This window comes from Mandrillus leucophaeus, unplaced genomic scaffold, assembly GCF_000951045.1.
Source record: "Mandrillus leucophaeus isolate KB7577 unplaced genomic scaffold, Mleu.le_1.0 Scaffold5, whole genome shotgun sequence".
In the NCBI taxonomy this organism is placed as follows: Eukaryota; Metazoa; Chordata; class Mammalia; order Primates; family Cercopithecidae; genus Mandrillus; species Mandrillus leucophaeus.
In genome coordinates this window covers 11,946,124-11,971,559 of record NW_012105364.1, presented here as the reverse complement: position 1 = coordinate 11,971,559, position 25,436 = coordinate 11,946,124, and the positions used below count along the sequence as shown (strand labels likewise).

At 34.0% G+C, this 25,436-nt stretch overlaps 1 protein-coding gene and 1 long non-coding RNA gene across 2 annotated transcripts in view; one reads left to right on the top strand and one right to left on the bottom strand.

Moving 5' to 3' along the window:
- Nucleotides 1-913: 913 nt before the first annotated feature.
- IQUB (IQ motif and ubiquitin domain containing) overlaps nt 914-25,436 on the bottom strand; it is a 91,306-nt gene continuing 66,783 nt past the window's right edge. The window contains exons 9-13 of the mRNA XM_011995953.1: nt 20,225-20,395; nt 15,661-15,837; nt 12,175-12,423; nt 8,199-8,384; nt 914-1,433 (exon numbers count right to left, since the gene is read on the bottom strand). Of these exons, the coding sequence (XP_011851343.1) occupies nt 1,251-1,433; nt 8,199-8,384; nt 12,175-12,423; nt 15,661-15,837; nt 20,225-20,395 (966 nt within the window). The 3' untranslated portion in view covers nt 914-1,250. The remainder of the gene's footprint in view (nt 1,434-8,198; nt 8,385-12,174; nt 12,424-15,660; nt 15,838-20,224; nt 20,396-25,436) is intronic.
- LOC105550884 lies at nt 7,445-10,667 on the top strand. The gene is made up of 3 exons (XR_001007797.1): nt 7,445-7,584; nt 8,217-8,366; nt 10,504-10,667. It is a non-coding gene; the product is annotated as an uncharacterized LOC105550884 (long non-coding RNA).

The following is a 25,436-nucleotide window of genomic DNA, read 5'->3' as shown; positions in this document are numbered from 1 at the left end:
TCACTTTTAATTCTTTCTCCATTTGGATACTTTCTATTTAGTCCTTCAGATCTACTCTTCCCCTTACATACTCTGCTCTTTGCCTTGAAGCCCTAAAAATTATAAACTGACTCCTACCCCTTCTGCTTTCCTTTTGGGTTTGGCCAGTGGGAAACCCAAGCAGGAGACTGGAGGAAGGAAGAAGTATGAAATTGTGTATTTCTCTAGTTCATGAGATTCCCTTATGCCTGGCTGTTCCCTTCACAACTGGTCATGTTATCATGATCAAGATAACTTGATCCTCTCAGTTATCTTCTTTACACTCTTTCTGGGTTCTCAGACTTTCTCCCCAAATTCATTTGAGACTAGAGGGAGAGACAGCCTGTCTGATACTGGCCCTGTGTTCCTTTACTATTCTTTTAGTTTCCCTACCCACTACCCACACCTTACAATAAGGCCGTTTGTAAATAAACTCTCCTTGGCTTAAGCTATTTCGAGTGTGCCATCCATTTCCTGTTAAGACTGACTGGCAAACCATTACTCATCACCGCAGGTCCCTAATGTATATGTGGTCAAGGTCACTTCTTTGGTTTATTGGAGAAGGGGGTTGTTATGGTTTATTTAACCAAGTTTATTCTTCTTACAGTTTCACCATGGTCCACGGGAAGTTTTTCTTGCGTATGCTAATAGCTCCATTGTTTACCCAGAATTAAGGTTTTTTATTTATTTATAGTGTCAATTGTTTTATTGGGATTATGAGAAGGATGGAAGGTGAAAGCAGACAACAAACTGCAAAGATTCAAATGCCTATACTAAAATATGAATTTTTTTATCCTGCTTACGGAAATTTTCAAGAAAGAGCATTTTATAATGTTTCCTCCCCTCCACATACTGATTAGCTTCCTATAACTACATTTTATCTAAAACAAATAACTTGAAAGTTGTCTAGTTTTTATTTGGTTGTTAGATTTTAACTCTAATATACTTGAAATTTTTTAAAAAATTTAATGTGAAAACACATTTTAAAATGTTTTCTTTACTCCAAAATATTAATTTCAGTAACAAAACTGCATTTCAATTTAGCACTAACTTCCTAACAACAATATACTTATATAGAAATGTTTTCTCTTTATATAACTCAAAATATTTATGAAAAACAAAAAATAAAATCAATAAACAGATTAAATTCCATTTCCATACTCTGTGACCTCTGTATTACCCTATAAGCAGTGAACAAAATGCCGATCATCAAACAAATATTCCTGGATCACCTAAGGAGGCGGTCTCTGGGATTCTATAATCTTAGGTGTTGTGTCTGAGTGATGTTTCCATCTGATCTCATCAATTTCAGGATCATCAAGTATAAATGAAGCCAGCACTGGAATCTGAGAAAAATAGTTCTTAGCCAGGATATGCTTGTGTTTGATCTTGTGAATAAACGAGCGTTCATATCCCTGCAAAGAAAAAAATCAAATCCTAGTAAATACTGCAGATGTATTTTGCCAGATAAAAATACTGTCATGCCTCGGTGCCTTTGCTTGTCAATTCTTTCATCCCAGATTACATTTATTTTTCCTACATTGTCTATCATCATTCACGACTCAGTTCCTATGATACTTTAACCTGGAAGTTTTCCCCAACTCTCCCTCTGACTTCTCTAAGTTTAAATTGCTGCTAGTTACCAACTCAGTATTCATTCTCTCTTCCATTTGAGCCAGAGGCCTGATTTTGTACAGGGTGTGATATGTCTAGCTTTCTTAGTCTTTATTCTAACTGGGGGTGTCTAGTTAGAATATATATATATATAATTATATTATTGTTATAGATATTGAGGTCAGAAAAAACAAAAATAAAAAAAACAAAACAAGGAAAGTCTGAGAAACTGTCACCACCAAGAAGCATCTAAGGAGACATGACAACTAAATGTCTTCCAAGATTATTTAATTATACACAATATATATAATCTTATATAATTATTTATATATATAATTGAATAAAGCCTTTTAAAGGGACTTTTAAGAGTGGGAAGACTCGCCTATTAAGCACCTCTAGCCTTTTGCCATTACTGAGAGGTACGTGTAATGAAGTAGATGAACTAGCTCTCCTATCACTAAGAGTCCATCAAGCATGAGAGAGAAAGCTGAAGATTAAATATGGCTGAGGAAAAAGTGAGATGGCCTGAATTTCTGAGAACGAGGTGAGCCACCATAATAGCCCCAAACTGCCAACATTTGAACTTTCTTGTTACATAAGAAAAGTAAACTCACATTTGATTAAATCATTATAAATTGATTTTTTCTTCTTGTAGCTGAACCCAAATGCAGCTGAGACAACAAAAAGTTATATTCATTAAATTTTCTTGTTTCTCTGTAATTACTTAGTACAGTATTTGGCACATTCAAAAGTAAATTCTGGTTAAATTAATAAATATAATCTATTACCTATTAATCTTAATTGGCTCTCTTTTCAGTCAAATCACAACTACTACCTACACTTCTTCCTAAAATTTATTTTCTGAGAATAAGACATTCCCTTTATTAAAAAGGTCAAATCAAAGATAAAAGAAAGTCCTGGGTGAAAGGACCAAAGGAGAAGAAAGCATTATATAGGAGTATCCTGGGCTTATTAAAATTTCTTCTTAACAGAAAAATTTACTAGGTTAGAATATTCATCTTTTGAGCTAATCTAACTCTGTTTCTACCACTTCATAGCCCATATTTCATTCAAGGAAAACACACTTTATTATGCTATATTAACTTACACATGTACAGAACTTTACAGGTTTTCAAAGTGCCTTTACAGAACTATAAATTAGTAAAGATGAGATAAATTATGATATATGTGTTCAAGGCACTAATAAGTAACTCTTAAATAATTGAATATATTTCCATATTATATTATTTATATTGTTAAGTAAAGCAAAGACACTCTCAGAGTCATTTAATATGAAATTCCTGCTATAGTAAAAGTGTATATACTTACATACACATAGAAAATTTCCAGAAGGATTTCAATAGATTATTATATACATAAGAAATAGTAGTTATCATTGTAACATGGAGATAGGGATGGGTGGACATCAAGAGACCTTTTTTCCCATTGAAATAAGGTCCATTCTCTTGAAATAGCCATGTGATGGTTTTAAACTATGTCCACAAATTCTTTGGGTGTACAAAGAGTTCTAAGAATATTACAGAAAAGTCCCATATACCCCACACCCACATTTTCCTGAATGTTTCTCAATCTGGGTTTGTCCTATGTTTTCTTCATTATGGGATGGGTTTGGGGAGGAAGACCACAGGGGTGAAGTGCCCTTCTCCTCACATCATATCAAGGGTACATACCGTCAACATGACACCACTCCTGCTGTTAATCTTGATTACCTGGCTGAGGTAGTGCTTGTCAGGTTTCTCTACTGTGAAGTTCCTCCTCTTCCATCCATAATATACTCTTTGGAAAGGAGTTATGCACAGCCCACACTTAAAGGGTGGAGAGTTATTCTCCAACTCCTTAAGAGTGGAGAGTATATACATAAATTATTTGGAATTCTACATGGGAGATTTGTTTATTTGCCTTCCTTTATTTATTCATTCAATTATTTTTAAAATGTTTAAATTGATAATAATTGTACATATTTATGGGATCTTAGGTGTTGTGTCTGAGTGATGTTTCCATCTGATCTCATCAATTTCAGGATCATCAAGTATAAATGAAGCCAGCACTGGAATCTGAGAAAAATAGTTCTTAGCCAGGATATGCTTGTGTTTGATCTTGTGAATAAACGAGCGTTCATATCCCTGCAAAGAAAAAAATCAAATCCTAGTAAATACTGCAGATGTATTTTGCCAGATAAAAATACTGTCATGCCTCGGTGCCTTTGCTTGTCAATTCTTTCATCCCAGATTACATTTATTTTTCCTACATTGTCTATCATCATTCACGACTCAGTTCCTATGATACTTTAACCTGGAAGTTTTCCCCAACTCTCCCTCTGACTTCTCTAAGTTTAAATTGCTGCTAGTTACCAACTCAGTATTCATTCTCTCTTCCATTTGAGCCAGAGGCCTGATTTTGTACAGGGTGTGATATGTCTAGCTTTCTTAGTCTTTATTCTAACTGGGGGTGTCTAGTTAGAATATATATATATATAATTATATTATTGTTATAGATATTGAGGTCAGAAAAAACAAAAATAAAAAAAACAAAACAAGGAAAGTCTGAGAAACTGTCACCACCAAGAAGCATCTAAGGAGACATGACAACTAAATGTCTTCCAAGATTATTTAATTATACACAATATATATAATCTTATATAATTATTTATATATATAATTGAATAAAGCCTTTTAAAGGGACTTTTAAGAGTGGGAAGACTCGCCTATTAAGCACCTCTAGCCTTTTGCCATTACTGAGAGGTACGTGTAATGAAGTAGATGAACTAGCTCTCCTATCACTAAGAGTCCATCAAGCATGAGAGAGAAAGCTGAAGATTAAATATGGCTGAGGAAAAAGTGAGATGGCCTGAATTTCTGAGAACGAGGTGAGCCACCATAATAGCCCCAAACTGCCAACATTTGAACTTTCTTGTTACATAAGAAAAGTAAACTCACATTTGATTAAATCATTATAAATTGATTTTTTCTTCTTGTAGCTGAACCCAAATGCAGCTGAGACAACAAAAAGTTATATTCATTAAATTTTCTTGTTTCTCTGTAATTACTTAGTACAGTATTTGGCACATTCAAAAGTAAATTCTGGTTAAATTAATAAATATAATCTATTACCTATTAATCTTAATTGGCTCTCTTTTCAGTCAAATCACAACTACTACCTACACTTCTTCCTAAAATTTATTTTCTGAGAATAAGACATTCCCTTTATTAAAAAGGTCAAATCAAAGATAAAAGAAAGTCCTGGGTGAAAGGACCAAAGGAGAAGAAAGCATTATATAGGAGTATCCTGGGCTTATTAAAATTTCTTCTTAACAGAAAAATTTACTAGGTTAGAATATTCATCTTTTGAGCTAATCTAACTCTGTTTCTACCACTTCATAGCCCATATTTCATTCAAGGAAAACACACTTTATTATGCTATATTAACTTACACATGTACAGAACTTTACAGGTTTTCAAAGTGCCTTTACAGAACTATAAATTAGTAAAGATGAGATAAATTATGATATATGTGTTCAAGGCACTAATAAGTAACTCTTAAATAATTGAATATATTTCCATATTATATTATTTATATTGTTAAGTAAAGCAAAGACACTCTCAGAGTCATTTAATATGAAATTCCTGCTATAGTAAAAGTGTATATACTTACATACACATAGAAAATTTCCAGAAGGATTTCAATAGACTATTATATACATAAGAAATAGTAGTTATCATTGTAACATGGAGATAGGGATGGGTGGACATCAAGACCTTTTTTCCCATTGAAATAAGGTCCATTCTCTTGAAATAGCCATGTGATGGTTTTAAACTATGTCCACAAATTCTTTGGGTGTACAAAGAGTTCTAAGAATATTACAGAAAAGTCCCATATACCCCACACCCACATTTTCCTGAATGTTTCTCAATCTGGGTTTGTCCTATGTTTTCTTCATTATTAGACTGAAGGGATGGGTTTGGAGAGGAAGACCACAGGGCTGAAGTGCCCTTCTCCTCACATCATATCAAGGGTACATACCGTCAACATGACACCACTCCTGCTGTTAATCTTGATTACCTGGCTGAGGTAGTGCTTGTCAGGTTTCTCTACTGTGAAGTTCCTCCTCTTCCATCCATAATATACTCTTTGGAAAGGAGTTATGCACAGCCCACACTTAAAGGGTGGAGAGTTATTCTCCAACTCCTTAAGAGTGGAGAGTATATACATAAATTATTTGGAATTCTACATGGGAGATTTGTTTATTTGCCTTCCTTTATTTATTCATTCAATTATTTTTAAAATGTTTAAATTGATAATAATTGTACATATTTATGGGGTACATCATGATGGGATGATACACATATCATGATCAGAGTAATTAGCATATTCATCTCAAATATTTATTATTTCTTTGTGCTGGGAACTTTTGATATGCTTCTTCTAGCTATTTGGAACTATATATTGTAATTAACTATAGACAACCTACAGTGGCACAGAACAGTACTAGAACTCACTCCTCCTATCTAGCTATAATTTGTGTTATCCTTAACAAATCTCTTCCTATTCCCTCAACCTCTGAGACTTTTACTTTCTACATTACATTTTTTACTATGTTCAGATTCTAAGCCAATAATATATTGCTTTTATGAAAATTAAAAATGCATCAAAAATTTTTAAAGTGCTTTCATAGTTACTACGTAAGTTTATTCATGCCAAAAAAAACTATGTGGAAAGCTTTAAATAATGGTCTACTCAAAGCTTCCCTATGATGAGATACCATTATCTCTTTTTTATAGACAAGAAACTGGATCATTGAGACATTCACAAATTTGTCCAATTTCTCCCAACTCATGAATGGTAAAGCTAGAATTCAGAGCCAGGGCTGCTTTTATCCTCTTTACTGATTCCACTTATTTAGCTAATCTTTCTAAACATTTATGAAGCAAAGAGGGCAGGTTTTAATGTAAAGTTGTCAGTGACAGAGATTTGAGTAAATGGGTCAGGATTACTGATTTTAAGTCCACGATTGTTCCTACTTTGGCCAATGTGCACACAAGGAGAGATCAATCTGCTCCACTTAAAGTTCACATTAACGAAAAGTGTTTTTCCACATTTCCTATACCTGTTTCATATTAACTTTAAAGCATTTTTTAACTTCTTAAGAAAGCAAATATCTCTGAACATTAAGAAAATTCTGAAAATGTTCCATCTTTCTGCAAGACACAAGCTACTCTTCAATTGGGCTGAAAGTTAATAGTTAAAAGACTGTATCAGCCCAAAATCATAAAAAAGGCAAATGTTCTTCCAGTTTGTCTGGTTGCAAATCTTGGTGCCCTTTATAGAAATTCGATAAGACTGGCATTCTGAAATTAGAAATGCATATGAATAGAACATTTAATTCGATACTGCAGTAATTTGATTAAATGCACAAAGGGAGTTGTGTGGATTAATTGAAGAAGCACTGGAATATCAGCTTTGGGAATGAACCTCAATCTCATCATGGGTCCTAGATGAAATGATATTGCTAGTATTTACTATGCTTCCTGTGGTTAAATATTTATGAGGCAGCTTAGTTTACCAAATATAACATTTAACACAGCTTCAACTTATTGCTACCTTTTCTTTCAATCCCTAGAGTGAAATTTTCCTTAGCCTTGCTTCCTAAAACTAAAAAAATATTTAAAAACTAAAACCTTAGCTAGTTTCTTATCTTTATATTAATCACCCCTTGTTCCATGAAAAAAACAAACAGGGAATCACACTATTTTAAATGACTATTGTATTTTGTAATTTCTTTACTTTACTTAGCTGACATCTTGCATAGAATTAAAGAATGCAGAGAATCAGTATTAATTATTGGGATCTTGAACTTAGTGTAAGTGGAACTCTCTAGGAACTCTTCAGGAGCCCCTCAATTTACCCATCAAAATGTTTTACAGATTGCATCATGTAAGTTACTAAAATTACAGTAAATGGCATTTAATGTTTATAGTGCTTGCTCCGCTCCTGGCAAGTTGGAAGCAAATGAAAAATGGAGCATCAGAACTACATTCCATCAGTATGATTGCCATTTAGAGCACAAAATTATGAAAAAAATTTGAGAGTTGGGTGTTTTTAAGCAGACTCATGATAATTAATCAAAGAAGGACAGATTCTGGGTTCCATAATACCTATCTGGTGGTAATGCACATTTATTCATTCAACAAATACTTAGAAACTCCACTCTGCAACAGTCAGTATTGTAGGTATCAGAGAAATAGATGTAAATAAGCTGAACAAAATCGCTACCTTCATGGAATTTACTGTGGAATATGCTTAAACTTGCTATTAGGAGAGACTGGTATGATGTTTAGGACTTGTAATATGTTCAAATCTCTTATATATACCTTTTATTTATCTGTGCCATATATGCCATTCATATATTTTTTTGCTGTTAATCCATAAGTTCTGTTTCTTAATCTGATGGAAGTATTTAAGCATGGAATATATTAGAAGGCAGTCCAGTTAGCTCTAATAATTCCAATGATTAAATTAACTTCACAAATAAAATTCACCTTTCTTACCTCTTCAATACTTGTTAGGTTGAGATGAGCAGCCGCTTCATCTTTGGTAAGAAGAATACAGTTCCAGGGGGACCACTCCAGGGATTTATTCCATCTGACCATGACCAGATCACTGAGATCGTCCCAGGCACTGAGGACGGACTGGGACGCCCAGATGTTCTCTGTTAGGTACTGAATGTCTTGTAGCTGCATGTCAAAGCAAGTTTTAAAAACAATGTAGTTTAAATTCGTTTAAGATTATTATATTACTTGAGCAAATAATTAAGTTATAGAGTATTTTTAAGTGAAATATTATTCACTAGGTTTCAATGACACATAGCCCCTTATTTTTCACTAAACTTCTGTTCATTTTGCCTAAACTACATTATCAGTCTCACAGTTGCGTCCCCATCTCTAAACCAGAGTAAGCAGTATAAATTTATTTCAGTATGCTAATTTTATCTTAATATAATATTAATAATACTGTAATGTTGCCATAATAAACATATGGTATTCAATGATTTTTAAAAACTCATTAGTAAGTACCATCTTAATTTCAGGACCATTGTCGAGACCTTTTAAAACCTTTTACTGCCATTTTACAAATGAGGAAGTTGAGTTTTTTTTATATGGAACACTTCACAAGTTTGCATGTCATCCTTGTCCAAGGGCCATGCTAATCTTCACTGTATGGTTTCAGTTTCAGTATATGGGCTGCTGAAGCGAACACAGGAAGTTGAGATTTAATAAAGATAAGTAATTCACTTAGTGTTAATTAAAAGACTTGGTTGTTTCAATAAAAAAGAGGGGTAATGAAATTGTTGTTTAAAACTTTTTTAAAAATGTAAACTTTATTAGCTAAAACTCTTGGAATGACTTTTTATCATGGGGTCTGCATTATAAATTAAGAATTGCCAGAGAGGGACAAACTCAATGAAGTATAAGCATGTAAAAAGAACATTTTTTTTAAAAGCTTCTGTGAAAAACTGTGAGAGCAGAAATATTTTCTGTAAAATGAGTAGACAAAACCTAACAATTTGCCAAAGTAAAAAACAAAAAGAACCTGTAATCATCAGCTATGACAGTATTTCATAAATTGATAATTCAATATATTAAGCTCAACTAATGCATTCTAGCTTTTAATTAATGCTAAAAAAGACAATACTCTGTACACAGCTGCTATGAAAAATAAATTTATAGACTTTTAAAATTCAATGTTTTATATATTTTCCTTACATTCAAAATGCATCTTGTTTACATTTTTGTTTTTAATTTACTTGCTCAACTGTACTAATAATTTTGAAATTGTATCATACAGAATAACATGTTTATTTGCATGTAAATGTCAAATATGCACATGATAAGTGTGATTGGCAGTCTCTAAGAGCTTTCTACCTTTCAAGTAGTCATTGTACTTGAAATTTTTGCAGTAAAACAGCAATACTATTGCCTATTAGGCAGTATTTGTATGCATTACAGATAAATGAGGTGACTAGTACAACACTCAAATCTCTTGTCTAAGCAGAATGTTTACTTTTTGTATATATTAGCTTTCACCTTTTCATTTTATATGACATCATGTTCACATTTAATATATGCTAATATTTGCTGTTGTTCACAAGATTTACTGTTTATGAGAATGTTCAAATATTCAAATTATGCCTCAAATGCTATTACTGAAATAAATATTAATCAAAATTACACCAATTACAAGGGGGGAAGTTACTGGACACTCATATTTGTCTGCTAATCCTAGACATTGGAAAAGTAGTATAAGAGACCAAAACCCTACACAGATACAGTATTGAAATTAAATCACATCTAATGGAGATTATCCTTATCTGAAAGGTTACAATGCTCCCCTAGAATTTTTTCACTCAATATGTGTAATGGTTGATTTTACATCAACTTGATGAGGCCACAGGATACCCAGATATTTGGTCATATGGTATTCTGGTGTTTATGTGAGGGTAGTTTTGGATGAGATTAACATTTAAGTCAATAAACTGAGTAAAGCAGATTGTCTTCCATAATGTGAGTGGGCTTTATCCAATCAGTTGAAGGCCTGAATAGAACAAAAAGTTGACCCTGCCCCCAAGTAAGGAAGACTGTTCTTGCCTAATGGCCATTGAATTAAGACATTGGCTCCTCCTGGTTCTATAGCAGCCTGCTGGTCAGCAGACTTGAACTGGGCCATCAGCTGTTTAGGTTTTAGATTTACCAGCCTCCATAATTATGTGAGCAAATTCCTTGTAACAAATCTCCTTATATGTGTATATATATATAGCATATATGTATAAAATTTCCTATTGGTTCTGTTTCTCAGGAGAAATCTGACTAATACAACATGGAATATTGAGGCAGCACTTGTTGGTGACTTATATTAAAGCCCTAGTACATATAAGATTCTCTACAAGGAAATATACATCTGTCATGTCAACAATTCCTGAATAAAAGTAGCAAATAAGAATTTAAGCTGATATAAACATCAAATTTATTAATAAAATATTCATTCTATTGGACAAAATATGTAATCATTTTAATTTGTGTTTTTCAAACTGTGGGTTGCTACCTCTTGGGTGATACCAAAGTTTTCCAAATGGAAATTAGAATAAGTAGACTGAGACTGAATAGAAAACATCAGAGTGCATCCATAGGGGTAAAGATAAACATTATTTTGGAAACTCTTATTTCTGAGGCAGAACAGCATGTGTTTACATGTATGGATTCTGGGACTCAAACTGCCTAGTTTTCAATCTTGGTGCTGGTACTTAGTAGCGTAAACTTGGACAAGTTTGTTAACTGCTCAGTGCTTCACTTTCCTCATCTGCAGAATAGAAATAAGGCTATTTCGATGGGAATTTTGTGCTGATTAACTCAATAAAGTATGTAAAGCCATATAGGTACTGAGTATTGAGAATTATCATGCATGCCTATATCAGGTTGTCATAAAAATACATTTTTACTGTAGATTGAGATTTAAGAGTTTGAAAGCTACTGATTTAGAAGAATTTTTTAACAAAGCGCATCACATTTGGTACCTGTTTTTAAATCTCTATAAAGTTTTCTATTCATAGTAGTGCCTATTTTCCTATTTGGTATTAAACACAGTTTAGTTCATTTTAATTAATAACTTTAATTTACAGAAAATTTGCCCTTATTTGACAGTCTGTGAACACAAATATCATTAATGAGGTGAATAGTGCACTATAACATACTTTTATTAATAAGTGGCTCATGTTGGGTAGTCATATCAACAACAAGTAAGTCCTTCTCTTTTCTCACTCCCTTACATAAGTCCAAACAGTGTCAGGAATTTGTTTTTATTTTGTAGAGACACAGACTATCCTGTGGCCTAAACAACCCAATAGAAGTCATGGAATAACCAAAGAGACCAAAGTAGTGGTTAAGTTAGGAATTCAGGTCAGAGTTCTTGATCTCACAGGCTCCACCCTCTCACAGAGCTAGGAGAAGTTCTTAAGAGAAGCAGATTGCGGATAGGGTCAATGATCCAATGCAATGATTCATCCAAAAGAACTCTGGCCAGAAATTTTCCAGTTGTGTGGTTCATACCAACACTTTACACAGACAAGTATCAAAGTCTTTCCTTAAGGTTTTTTTTTTTTTAACTTTCTATAAGCCTTAGCTTTCACTTTTGGTGTTATTTACCATTATGGTCACATTCGGTTTACATTAATTAGTACTGTTATTCATAAACACTAGTATGTGTATATGTAACATCAGTTTCTGTGAAAGTCATTCATTCATTCAACAAATATTGAGGGCCTTAAATAAAAACTTGGTACTGTATTAGGTTATAGAGGTATAATGGTGAGCAGGAGGAATAAAAAGCATACTCCTGCCCTTACAGAGCTTACAGTCTAGTGGAATAGAGAGTCATTAAACAATCACACACACACACACAAACACGCATAAGATTGCAAGACAGCCTCCTTGACAGGCTTCAGCTATAATTGGCACCCCTTATTGACCATACCTGCATCAAGAAAGCAATTTTAGAATCATCTTCATAATCAGCTTCTGTAAAGTAGAGCTGTTGAAGCAAACATTTGTACTTCAAAAATGATTCTCGTTTTTGAGCCTCATTCTCAAGGCTAATGCAGTTACGACACCGGTATATGCGGCGTGAGGTGGATGATATAGAAAACTCTGTAGAAGGCAAATAAAGCTGGCAACTGTGGCAAAAGTAAATCTTTTTATAAAATTTCAATGGGTCTTGAGGGACCTAAATAGTAAAAAAATAAATAAATAAATAAGCCAGGCCAGGCCAAATATGATCCTAACTAATAGAAGCATCAAGGGCTAACTTATCTTAGAATGAGATTAAAAAAAAAAAACAGTTGGCTAATTTCCAAAATTATATTTTCCCTTAACTTCTTATTCTATAGAAAATCTAAATTTCCAGCAGTATTTATTCATCCTGCCAAAATACTGAAAATCTGTTATTCATCAATTCTTAGATATTAGTTGTAAAATCACTTAGAAAATTAATTGACTGAAAAAAATAGTAGGAAGAGGCTTTTTATTGTTAAGAAAAGTTTGGATTTTTTTCAGTTCTACATTAGTTATTCCTATAGGCAATAGATAGATTCACATATAAGTAAAAACCCACTAAACCAATTGTTCTTCTCGTTTAATTTATCTTCAAAATAAATTTGGATTAGTTCAAATGATTAATTTTCAAAGTTTGAAATTCTATGTCTAAAACAATAGACAGAGAGTAATTCTATCAACAAAATAATCAATCCAATCATTCACTATGGGCTAAAAATTCACTATTCACTATGGGCATGAATGAATGAGTGAACTGTGAACATCTCAACACAAACTGAATCAAGATGTATATAAGCCAGTCTTTCCTAATTTATGGTACATCAGTACCTCTGGCTTCCATGAAAGTAAAGATCAAGCAGCAACAGAGTTTGCATGTGATATATAAGACTTTCAAAAAATATTTTTATAAAGAAGGAAATAGACATCAATGTTCTATAAATCTATAAATTTTTTCTCTTACTCAATGTAGATTTAAAATATTTACCATTATAATCCCTTCCAATGTTTTACTTTGTTCTGAACATCTGTTACCTTTCTGCACCTTCCCTTCTACTCTGCCTTACTTTTCCTAAACGCTCCATCTTCCTGAAGGGTAATATTCTTTAAAAACTTCATTGTCCCTTGTCTTGTAATTTTGGGAGATAAGACAATATGTAAATTTAAAAGGTAGTCAGTTCTTCGAGAGAAAAGAAGAGTGATCTGGGGTATATGGATCAAAGATCCAGAAGACAACTTATCTGGTTTATTTTCTTATTCTGAGATTTACACATTTTGTTTATCTTAAATGATTATTTTATCTTCATGCCTTCTATGCATTAAATTAGCAAATACATCAGTCAACCTCATAAACACGTTAGCACACCTCTCCATTATAGATGGAGCATTTATTATAATGACATGGAAAGATATTCTCTACCCATCTGAAATTGTGCAAGAAAAAAAAAAAACTCATTCTCATTATTATTATGATGACAGAGGGCTCCATTTAAGCTGCAGAATTTAACACTATGCATTCTCCAGAGTACACTGGGTACTTCATGCTGGCCTACTCCCAAAAAGTGGTTGTGGGGGTAGTGGTGTTCCTTCAAATTCTTCTCCCACTATGCAAACTAAAAATGTGCAAATGAGCCATTCCTTTTTAAAGCCAGTAACGTTTAAATCCAGCCAGTAGTTTAAGATATTAAAGAGTATATTCCTCCCAAAAAAGAAGTACAGGATAATCCATAGGTGTGTCCTAGATTCAGGAACAAACTTTAAACACTTTATCTTAATTAATATATTTATCACATACCGCAGGCAGAAACGCAACATGGTGCAGTCAGTTTGGAAAAAAAAATGTTTAGTAGTCTCTTTTTAAAGTAAACATGCATTTACCATGTGATTCAATATGCCACTTTCTAGGAATTTACCCCAAAACAATCAATTTACCCAAAAACTCGTATCTAGTACTTATAATGACTTTATTCATAAAAGACCAAAACTCTAAACAATCCAAATGTCCTACAACTGTGAATGGATTTTTAAAGACTTCTTGTATATCCAGATATTAGAATATTTTTGGGCTATAAAAACAAACCACTGACACACTCAAAAACATGAGTGAATCTCAAATGCAATATGCTAAGTGAAAGAAGTCAGTCTCAAAAGACTACATATAGTATGAATCCATTTATATGACCTTCTGAAACAGATAAAACTATAAAAATAAAATACATATCAGTGTTTGCCAAGGATCGGGAAGTTAGGGAAATGGCTGACTACAAAGTGGCAGCATGAGAGAATTCTGGGGGATGATACGACCATTTCTTATTTTGACTGTGCTACTGGTTATATGACTCTATACATTTTTCAGAACTTACCAAAAAGAGTACATTTTACCAAAGGTAAAATTTAAAAATAAATAAAATGATATAACATTATGTAAAGTTGTAGAAACTCTATCAATTGTATTACTCCAAATATAAACCGAATAAGTCTACAGAGAAAGATGGTGGCTCAGACAAATGAAATACTGGTTTGAATAAGAAATAATATAATGGGAACTTTTTCTCTTGGACTTTTGTTATATTTTAATATCTTTGCAATACAATCAGGTTTTAAAAAATGAATTTGAAAAATATAAAAATTAAACAGTATTTATTCTTCTAGAAGTCTTGACTAAATATGAGATTTTGTTTTTTCAAAAAAGCTAAAGATGTTTAGTCAGCTTTTTAAGTAAATTTTAACTGAATATAATCATTGAAATAAAACTATAATTCTCTGACAACATTCTCCACCCCAAGAGTTTTACTAATAGTATTTTAAATAGCTCTGCACAGTAAGAAGGCAATGAAAATTCCCACAGAAGCCTAACGACGTTGGAGTTGGAGAAGATAGTGTAATTCAAATACATTACATTTGAAGTTCTCTCAGAAGATCCATATGGATCTGTTCAGTAATAACTATAACTATGTGATAAGTGTTTTAAGGAACACAGACAAGGTATAACATAGAATCTCAGAAAAAAACAATTTAACTCCCTGTGACGCCTCATGAAGGAGAAGAGATGAGAGTTGAGTCTTAGAAAATGAAGAGGAATTGGCTGGGTAAATAGTGAATGGTTCCAGGGGAAACCAACAGTATGTACAAAGCCATGGAGGTGTGAGAAATCATAATACATTCAACACAATGCAATATTCAGTTGGAAAGTTGGTGAAGATATTAGGAAATAATTGAAAGTTGGAAATACTCAGAAGTCAAGTAAGTGTAGTTTACCAACATACAAAATAATCATTCAAAGGAGATACCACCAATAAGATGGTATTCCACATGGACTCCAAGGAAAGTGTTAAAGCAAAACTTGAATATACTTCAATTTACTATGCCACATCTTAGGATTTTGAAGAAGGAATATAAAGAAGTAGAATACCTTAAGGTATTTTGCAACTTCAGGATTAAACAGAGGTGTTTTGATATAATGAAAAAAGAGTGTCGCAATTCTTTTTCTGAGTCCTTCAAGGTTATGATGTTTGACTCCTCTCATCATAAGGTCAACCTCTCTGTCAATCAATTCTAGAATTTCCTGAGTTAGTTTACATTCATGTTCCTATACAAAACACAAAAATATATGGTATAAAATTTTACAAATCACTAAGTTCATTTTCAAATTGCCACCGAAACAAACCAAAATCTACATTCCAAAAGAAATGAAACATTGCCAATAGGAATATAAATTGGCAAAACTAATTTGGAAAAAAATCGGTATATCCGACACACTAGAGTTAAATATATGCCAAATCTATGACCCAGGAATTCTACTCTTAGGTGCTTTAAAGAAATGTGCATGTAGAGCTCTACTGTTCATATTAACTGAAAATTAGAAACAGCCAATAGTCCATAAATAGATTACATTAATAAATTACAGCTTATTTACACAATAAATTATCTAATATATGGAAATAAATGAACTATAGCTATAGTTCATTTTTTGTTGTATATATAGCTATATATACAACAAAAACTTAAATCTTACAAATTAATTTTAAGCAAAATACTGCAAGTACAAAATAACAGATATAGTACAATTCTGTCAAATAAAATTCAAGAATAAGCAACACTAAATCATATTATTTACATATTTATACAGAGGTGGTAAAACTATGAAGAAAAATCAAGAAAATGACTACCACGAAAGTCAGTATGATAGTTACTTCTAGGAGATGACAGGAGGAATTGGAAAAGAGGACACCAGAAACATTGACAACATCCTGTTTAATATTTGTTAAACTGTACGTATATATTTTATTCACTTTTCTGCCTATTTATTATAGGTCACAATATTTTTTATAAAGTAATATAAATGAGTGTGGTTGGATGAAAAAGCCACAAGTAATAAAGTGATTAATGTAGAAGTATTTATTAGGTCCTCCAATTGCCCAAGGGAAAACTGGAAGATACACAGCTTGAATGAAGGAGTCAGAAGATAAAGTCATTAATTGTAAAATAACGCTCTTCTGTACTTTGTACTACATGGTTGGTAAGGCTAATATGAGAGTCTGCATCAGTGGTCCTTTACCCTGGAGGCACTTTAGAAGGACCTCAGGGAGATTTAAAAAAATTTTAATATTGTCCTCATACCTGAGGAGCTAATTTAACTGCTCTAAAGTGGGGCCTAGATTTATACTCATTTATGCTCATATTCATTCATGCTGTCCCTCTTGCAGGCTCTCCAGGTGATTCTAATATGCACTGAGGTTTAAAATTCACTGGTCTGTATTAGTAACTACTATCAAAATAACACCTTTTATTGAGGCCCCCCTCTTTGTAAGGCACTATATTAAGTTTTTATATTTATATATATGTGTGTATATATATATACATACATGTAGATACACACATACATATTCTCAAAGTAACTAATTTTACAAATGACAAAACTGATTTTCAGAAGAAATATTAACTTATTTTAAGGTTGTGCAGCCATAAATGAAGAGTCAGAATTTGAGTTGTGCTTAAAGACTTTAACCCTCCATCAAAATATTTTCAAGTAAATGTATACATGATTATTTCATACTAAACATAGTAAGATATGCATGATTTGCCTTTTATGAGTCCATCCTTTGGCCTTTTTATTACTGGTCCTAATTATGTCAGGATTTATATTATATTCCCTATGCACTCTCTTTTTGCCAATCTGGTCTTTTTACTGCCCTCTGTAAGTATCATGTTTATTTCCTACCTCTGGACCTATTGCTTCTCCCTCCCTACCTATCTCTTATCTTTCAAGGTTGGTCACTATGCAAACATCTTTGAAAAGGTAGTCCAGAAAAAAAGGCAGTCAACGCCTCTGCTGGTAAGAAATGCAAGATATCTATGGAGATCTCCCAGGAAGAACCATTTACCCAATTATTTAATGTGTTTTAAGAGTTTTGTGTGCCTTGGAGGACAGACACATAAACTCATCAACAGAAAGAGTGTTCTTTACAGTTAGGAGTACAGAAACCTACACAGAATATCAAAATGTTATGCTTATGAAATTCTCAGGTTTGTAATCATGTAGCTCACTTAGATGGACCTAAATATGGCTGACAGTTTTCAGTTGTTACATATAGTGAACCACTCATTTTCACTACAATATCTATGCCTGTATGTTCTGGCAATCTGGGCCATATTGATGACCAAAACAGACTGACCATGCAGTTATCTAATCCATTGCTTATGTATAAACGTTAGTTAATACAGATGATCACTCAGAAACAACCTGTATTTCTGTGCTATACTGAACAAGCATCTGCCAAGTGTTTTATTAACTTGAGAACTCAAAAGCACAATTCAGAACCCAAATACTTTTTACCTGTATTGCCCACTTATTACATAAGCTTACATTAAATATTGAGCTTACATTATGGTCAGGATAAATTAAATAAAATAATGTAAATTATTTAATTTGGGCTATAAAATGCAAGAGCTATACCAATGGTCCTAATAACAGTAGAGTTTCCCCCTTTAATTAGAAATATAGAAAACATATTCATTGTAATGAAAGTTCGAGTGTGTTGCCCAGATCAGCCCTATTTCAGCACTGAAGGAGACTCTCAACCACAAGTTGTGGTAGCTGACAGCCCTCCACTGAGCCTCTCTCTGAGAATTCCCTGTGCTGAAGAGAGCCATCTGGCCTAAAGATAGACAGTTACCATCAGCTGAAAACAAACTGCCTCATCTAAGGTCATATTTCTTCTCAGGGACATTGTGAATCAAATGACTAATTGCTGTGGCAGTATAGAGACCCATGATCCCGTGAGAGTCTGGGGTATGTGAAAACAAAAACTAAATCAAGTCTTCGCCCAGGTCCAGCTCATAATGGATCTACTGGGTTCAAACGGCCACCCAGTATTCATTTCCCTAGTCCTTGAATATATAACTGGAATAGAATACTTGATAGTATCACAGCCTCACTACCCTTGATTTCTTGACCTGTGGAGTGAGAGCTATCATGATGAGGAAAACCAAGTGGAAGCCCCTGAAACTGCCCTAGCCTGGGAACAGAGGAGGTGAAAGTAAAAATGGCCCCACTTACTACTTGGGAAATTTTTCCTTCCTGCCGTAACTCTGGACTCTTTAAGTTTACAGGTCCTAATTCCTGGAGGAAAAATTCTTCTAATGTAAGACATAGTGCAAGTCCTATTAAACTCTGAGCTACAACTAATGCCTAAGCTCTGCAGGCCAAGAGACCTGTGGGCAAGGCAAGTGTTTCCTCAGTTATAGAGGTAACTGACTCTGATCTTCAAAAGCAATGGTGCAGTTATTACCCAATAGGGACAGAGAAGAATATGTTTGGCACCCAGGTAGTGGGCATTTCTTGGTATATCTTTGCCTGATTTTGACAGTAAATGGAAGTCTGGTAGCCTCAGCCTGAGAAAAGCAGAGTGACCTGTGGTTCAGACCTCTCAAGCTGCAAGTCACTCCAAAAAGTAGACCAACTGGACCTGTCAAGGTGCTAGTTCAGGGAGAAGGAAATCTAAAATAGATAGTAGAGGAAGGAAACAGTGAGCATCTCCTGTGGCCTTAAAGCCAATGACTACACTAGGGGCTGCAGTTTTTCTTATTAACCTTGCTTTGGGGCCTAGCTAAATCCGGAGGAGCTAATCCTAAAACCTACAACATGAAGTGGATCCAGGCAACAGTATGTGTATTCTCCCCATCTTGGTAGATTGTTGGCTGACAACTCTCAAGTGAGGCTCTTTCTGAGAATTGCTCTCTAATAAAGAAAGTTATCTCATCCAAAGTCATGCCCTTCTGGCGGCAGCCCATCCAATAAATGGTCAAAGTGGGAGTAAACTGTCCTGCCTCAATTCAGGACAACTATGGATGGCCTTTAAAGTTTCAGAATTCCCCGTGACACTGGCTGAAGTCAGTGTTGAGAATCCACCACAATTTAATTTCTCTATCCTGCCAATTCTGATTTCTCTACTGCCTCACAGGAATTATCCCTGATAGCACTCTCCAGCAAACTTCCTAAATATAAAACCCATCTCTGAGTTTGTTTCTTGTTTCTTGGGAAAATTTGATCTGTGACATCCACTAACCTTGTTTTCATTAAAAGTAGGATTAAGAACACAGAAAATCAATAACTAACTGACGAGAAAAAAGATAAAAATACAATGGAGCTGCTTTAAAACTGCTAAAAATCAATTTTTCACTGAAAAATGTCAAAATATGTAAATAATTGCTGTTTATGTAATTATTAATCTCATGCTATACTGCATATATTTTCATTCATTGCATAAAGATATATTTACATTCATTACACTATATTTACATTTATTATGTAATATAACATATTTTGAGAACTTTTAGGTAAATATTAATGAATAAACCACCCAAATTATACCAAAACAATTCTTAATGTAAAACACTTTACTTGTTTTAGTATTTTATTAATTTTTTTTATTGATAGTGAACTCTACCCCCAAACTAAGAGAAAGTTAACATACCTTTACAGTGTGTTTAAGAGTTAAGAGCACATCTAGCCTCTCATCTTGAGAGATATTTTTCAGCATGATGCACTTATAGATATTTTGCAGCTCTCTGGCTCTGATGGTGAACTGCGTATCCATCTCAATTGTTTTGCCATTAGGGGTTCTCCATATCTTTGGAGCTGAACACTTAAAAATAATATTATGTTTATAACTATCAGTTAATTAGAAACTACAAATAACAATTTTGCTCCTTCTACTAAAAGTCTACCTTAGTATCATGTGCTTTATAACTAGAGTATCGCTAAAGCTTAAGAAAATTAATTTAAGAATTTATAGATCAGGCAAAAGTAAAATATTTTAGAAAAAAACAAATATGAAAGAGTTATTCAGTGTGTAGAAGTTCATACACTTCTACAATATTCAGGATTTGCTACTAGTCTTTATGTTGAATTGTTTGAGAGATGTATGGAATTACTCCTTAACCCCCTGAGGACAATTATCTGCTTGGTTCAATTATATTGAGTGTATATAAATATGTCTTGATCCTGCCTTGCCAATTGAAGATAACTTTTGTAGAGTAATTATGACAATCCTCAATATATTTAGACCTAAAGATATACCAAAAAGGGACTCTGTGAGTTATGGTTTAATGTCCTATAAAAATACTTCTATAACAAGTTCAAAATTCTTCTCAAAGCAGATGTCCATAGTGAAAGAGCTATATTGCTATCTTAGCAGTGCTGGGCTGTGGTTCCTGCCTCCCTGATGCTGGCTAAGATTCTCACTTCCTATTTCCAAATCTGGCTTAGTGTCTCCCAACCTAGCCCACCTCCTAAATGAAGGGCCAAAAATGAAGTTCACTTGCCCTGAAGCTCATCTGAGGACTCCCAGGCTAAGAACTCAGAGGTTAGAGATAGGAGGTGAAATTAGTCCTCTATCGACTCAGGAAACACAGGATAATCTTTAATGATGGTACCTCTGTGTTTGCCACTGCTTCTGTTCCCTCTGACAGGGACATTCAGAGGAGATGCATTCACCCAGAAATTTCACAGTGAAAACTTACTCTCTATTAGCTCCTCTACTTTAGGGTACAAAGCTGCTCAGTTTCTTTCCCTAATGATAAATTTTCAGAAACAAGACTATGTTGATCATGACAACTCTCCAAATGTTGGATGTTTTTGTAAGTTAACTGTAGTTGCTCTGGTGTCCTTGTAGCCCAATTTATGCCGTACTTGCAACCATTTAAATCTTAGATGTGATCTAACATAAGGTTTAAATGGAAGCTCTATGTATTGGAACAGATCATCAGGAATGTGGACTAACCAAATAGAGACATTATATAAAACTGTATTAAAATGACAGCATCAGGAGGAAATTTTAGTTGTAACATCAATTTACATCTAATTTTTTACATTCACATTAGCTAAATCACATTGAGAACTGCAAAGCTACCTGGTAAAAACAACTATATTTGATATATTCTCAAAGCAATGGCATCATATTCAGAGCAAAGCCAAAATGAATGTTATTCAGAGGTAGGAATCTTCATTAGAAACTTTAGATTCTCAGCTCTAGTTTTAATCCAGTAAATGAGAAGTTGCAGCCCTATAATTAATTTATATTGTTACAGCATAAATTTAATATTAAATAATGTATTATTATCAGACTAATATAATTAAGATTGATTAAAAGCTTATAAGGAAAATAGCTCAATAATAAAATATTTTATCATTCAGTTATTATCACTTAGAAATAAAATAATTTTTAAATGCATTTAGCCTTATTTTGGGTAGGCCTCAGAGTGTTATTGAAGTTTGATGCTTATTTAAAGCTCTTTTTAAAAAGTTTTTAAAGGCTAGGTCTAAGTTTCATGTTCTAATATTCGAAAGTCTAACCAATGTCTTAATCTTTGCATATAATTTTCCTCAGGTTTGCTCTACTAAATGCAATTCCTTTTCTTCCAGTAATTTGGACAACACCTTTTGATCTGCAGGGTGGTAAATTATTTCATTTGTAATAATTCAAATATAATGACCTTTCTATGAAATGCCTACTTTACCTATCACATTGTATTTTTCAGTTGATAGACGGACTTAACTCTATCTTCCCCCCAGGTTTGTAGCCCTAACAAATAGAGCATAATGTGGTTAGATCTTGGTTTCCAAATACATTCTTCATCTAAGTCCTTTCCACTTTTCAATTTTGCACTTAAACCCTACCTCTTCCGTAAAGATTCCTCTAACTACTATGGTTTGAAACAATTATATCACTTGTACATGAAATCCTATTGTACTTATAAAAACACACAAACAGAAGTATACATTGTCTCTATTTTAGTGACTAGAGGCAGTGAAATTTGGATCCAAATTGCTTTATAATTGTTTTATGTTTGCTAATTCCATTTCTCCCAAAAGAGTATGAGAAATAAATTTCTCAGCTGGGCACGGTGGCTCACACATGTAATTTCAACATTTTGGGAGGCCAAAGTGGGTAGATTACTTGAGGTCAGGAGTTCGGGATCAGCCTGGCCAACATGGTGATAACCCATCTCTACTAAAAACACAAAATTTAGCAGAGTGCAGTGGCACTCACCTGTAATCCCAGCTACTTGTGAGGCTGAGGCAGGAGAATTGCTTCAACCCAGAAGGTGGAAGTTGGAGTGAGCCAAGATTGCGCCACTGCACTCCAGCCTGGGCAACAGTGCAAGACCCAGAAAGAATGAAGGAAAAGAAAGGGCAAGGGCAAGGGCAAGGGCAAGAGCAAGGGCAAAGGCAAAGGCAAAGGCAAGGAAAGGAAAGGAAAGGAAGGAAAGACAGAAAGGAAAGAAAGAAAGGAAAGAAGAAAGAAGGAAGGAAGGAAGGAAGGAGAGAGAGAGGGAGGGATGGAGGAAAGAAATTTCTCATGTAGTTCTATATATCTCACAGTGTCTACAGTACTCTTTCATTCATTCAACAAATACTTACTGTGTTTACTATACATTAATCAATGTATTAGGCACTGAGTAGAAAAAATACTATCCTGGTTTCAAGAATTCTCAAATCTCATGGGATGGAAGGATAAGAAAATAAGTAATTAGAAAAAAAAGATGAGTACGCTTGATGACTGTAGATAAATAGGTATCTGTGGGTTGCTATGAAGCACTTAACTGGTAAAAAGAAAGTATCTAAGACGGAATCTGAAGAATAACTAGGAGTTAGCCAGATTAAGGGGAACTGAGTGATACAATCAAAGAATCCTAGATTTGAAGTTCAAGTTCCCTAGAGTTGGCACTGAAAAGATATTTAAAAATCTGTTCAGCAACGCTGTTTTTATACTTAGATGTATTTCTGCCAACACAGATAACTTGATCTTCAAGGCTAGGCTTTTTTGATTTCAGGGTTTAAGGTGTTTTCTACTCTGACACAGGAAAAATGTCAACTTTGCTTATTTCTCTTCCCTATTTCCTTTTTTCTTTGAAAGCTTTGGCTGTGATAAGAGATATACAACAATCATGTGCTTAAATTGCTTCAGAAAATAGGAGTATAATAAATTCCATTTAGCTGCCAACAAATGAGACAGCACAGAGCCTGGAAGAGAGGAACAGAAGAACAGCAGGAAGACACATTTCAGGGAAAGGAAGGTGGAGAAATAACAAGAACCTTGAGAGCAGCAGGCTTCCACAGAAAAGAAGAAATGACTGCACTAGGAGAGTAGGTATTTTCTTCCTCCTAAATTGATTCTCAAGCCCCTAAGGACACAAATTAAGAATAGCCCTAACTCCCCACAGAAGCTACTGTATAGTGATCAACTTTTCTTTTACACAGCACGGGGGTTTTGCTCAGCTATAGCAGCGCCCTTACTTCATGCAGTGTTCAGAAAGAGGCAGTGGCATTTTCCTGCCCTACTAACTGTTAGCTACCTGGGTATGGAGAAAAACCATTGAAAAGACACAGCTAATGTGGATTGCAGTTTTTTAAGGCTGTGATTGTGAATAGTGTACAAATCAACGGGCATCAAATAAATAAATGGCCTTGACTCAAGGAAAAATATCTTACAGAAATTCAAATGGTCTCTTTACACAGTTTGGGTAAATAACACTCAAAGATATATTAGAAACCAGCTGATGATTTTTGATTCAAACTTCTTAACCTGAATTTCTTCACCTCTGTCAAGCTCTCTGAGTTTTTTTGTTTTTTCGTTTTTTGCTTTTCTGACGGAGTCTCACTCTGTTGCCCAGGCTGGAGTGCAATGGTGCAATCTCGGCTCACTGCAGCTTCCACCTCCCAGGTTCAAGTGATTCTCCTGCCTCAGCCTCCCAAGTAGCTGGGATTACAGGCACCCACCACAACGCCTGGGTATTTTTTTTTGTAGTTTTAGTAGAGACGTGGTTTCACCATGTTGGTTGGGCTGGTCTCAAACTCCTGACCTTGTGATCCACTTGTCTCGGCCTCCTGAAGTTTTGGGATTACAGGCGCGAGCCACCATGCCCAGTCAAGTTTTTAATATTTGATACCCTGTGGAAGTCAATGCTTGGTGGGTTAAAATTACTAATTATATAATGCTTTTAAAAATCTTTAGAGTTAGCCTTTTATTATGAATGAGGACTTAGTATACAGTCTATTATAATCTATTAGTTCAATGCTTTGACTGGACAAATTTAAGACTGTGTCACTCATTATTCAGAGACATTCTATGTTCAGGACAAAAGAATTAAAGATAAAATATTGGTTCAATAAACCACACAGTATTTGGACTCAAAAAAGTGAAACTGAAAGTAAAATATAAAATTGTATTCTCCAAAGTTATTTCCAAATTAAAGGAAAGTAAATGTTTCTCTGGATGTATCTGCATATTGTGGTGTTAAATGTAGATCTTCAAATTCACATATGGCACTCGTTGTTTGTTAATTTTGACATGCGAAAAAACTCTGACCTCGTCTACTTTCAGGGGTTAATTATAAGCTATCTTTTCTTAAAAATCAAAAACTTTGGCCATACTGCCCAAGGTAATTTATAGATTCAATGCCATCCCCATCAAGCTACCAATGAGTTTCTTCAAAGAATTGGAAAAAATTGCTTTAAAATTCATATGGAACCAAAAAAGAGCCCGCATCTCCAAGACAATCCTAAGTCAAAAGAACAAAGCTGGAGGTATCACGCTACCTGACTTCAAACTATACTACAAGGCTACAGTAACCAAAACAGCATGGTACTGGTACCAAAACAGAGATATAGACCAATGGAACAGA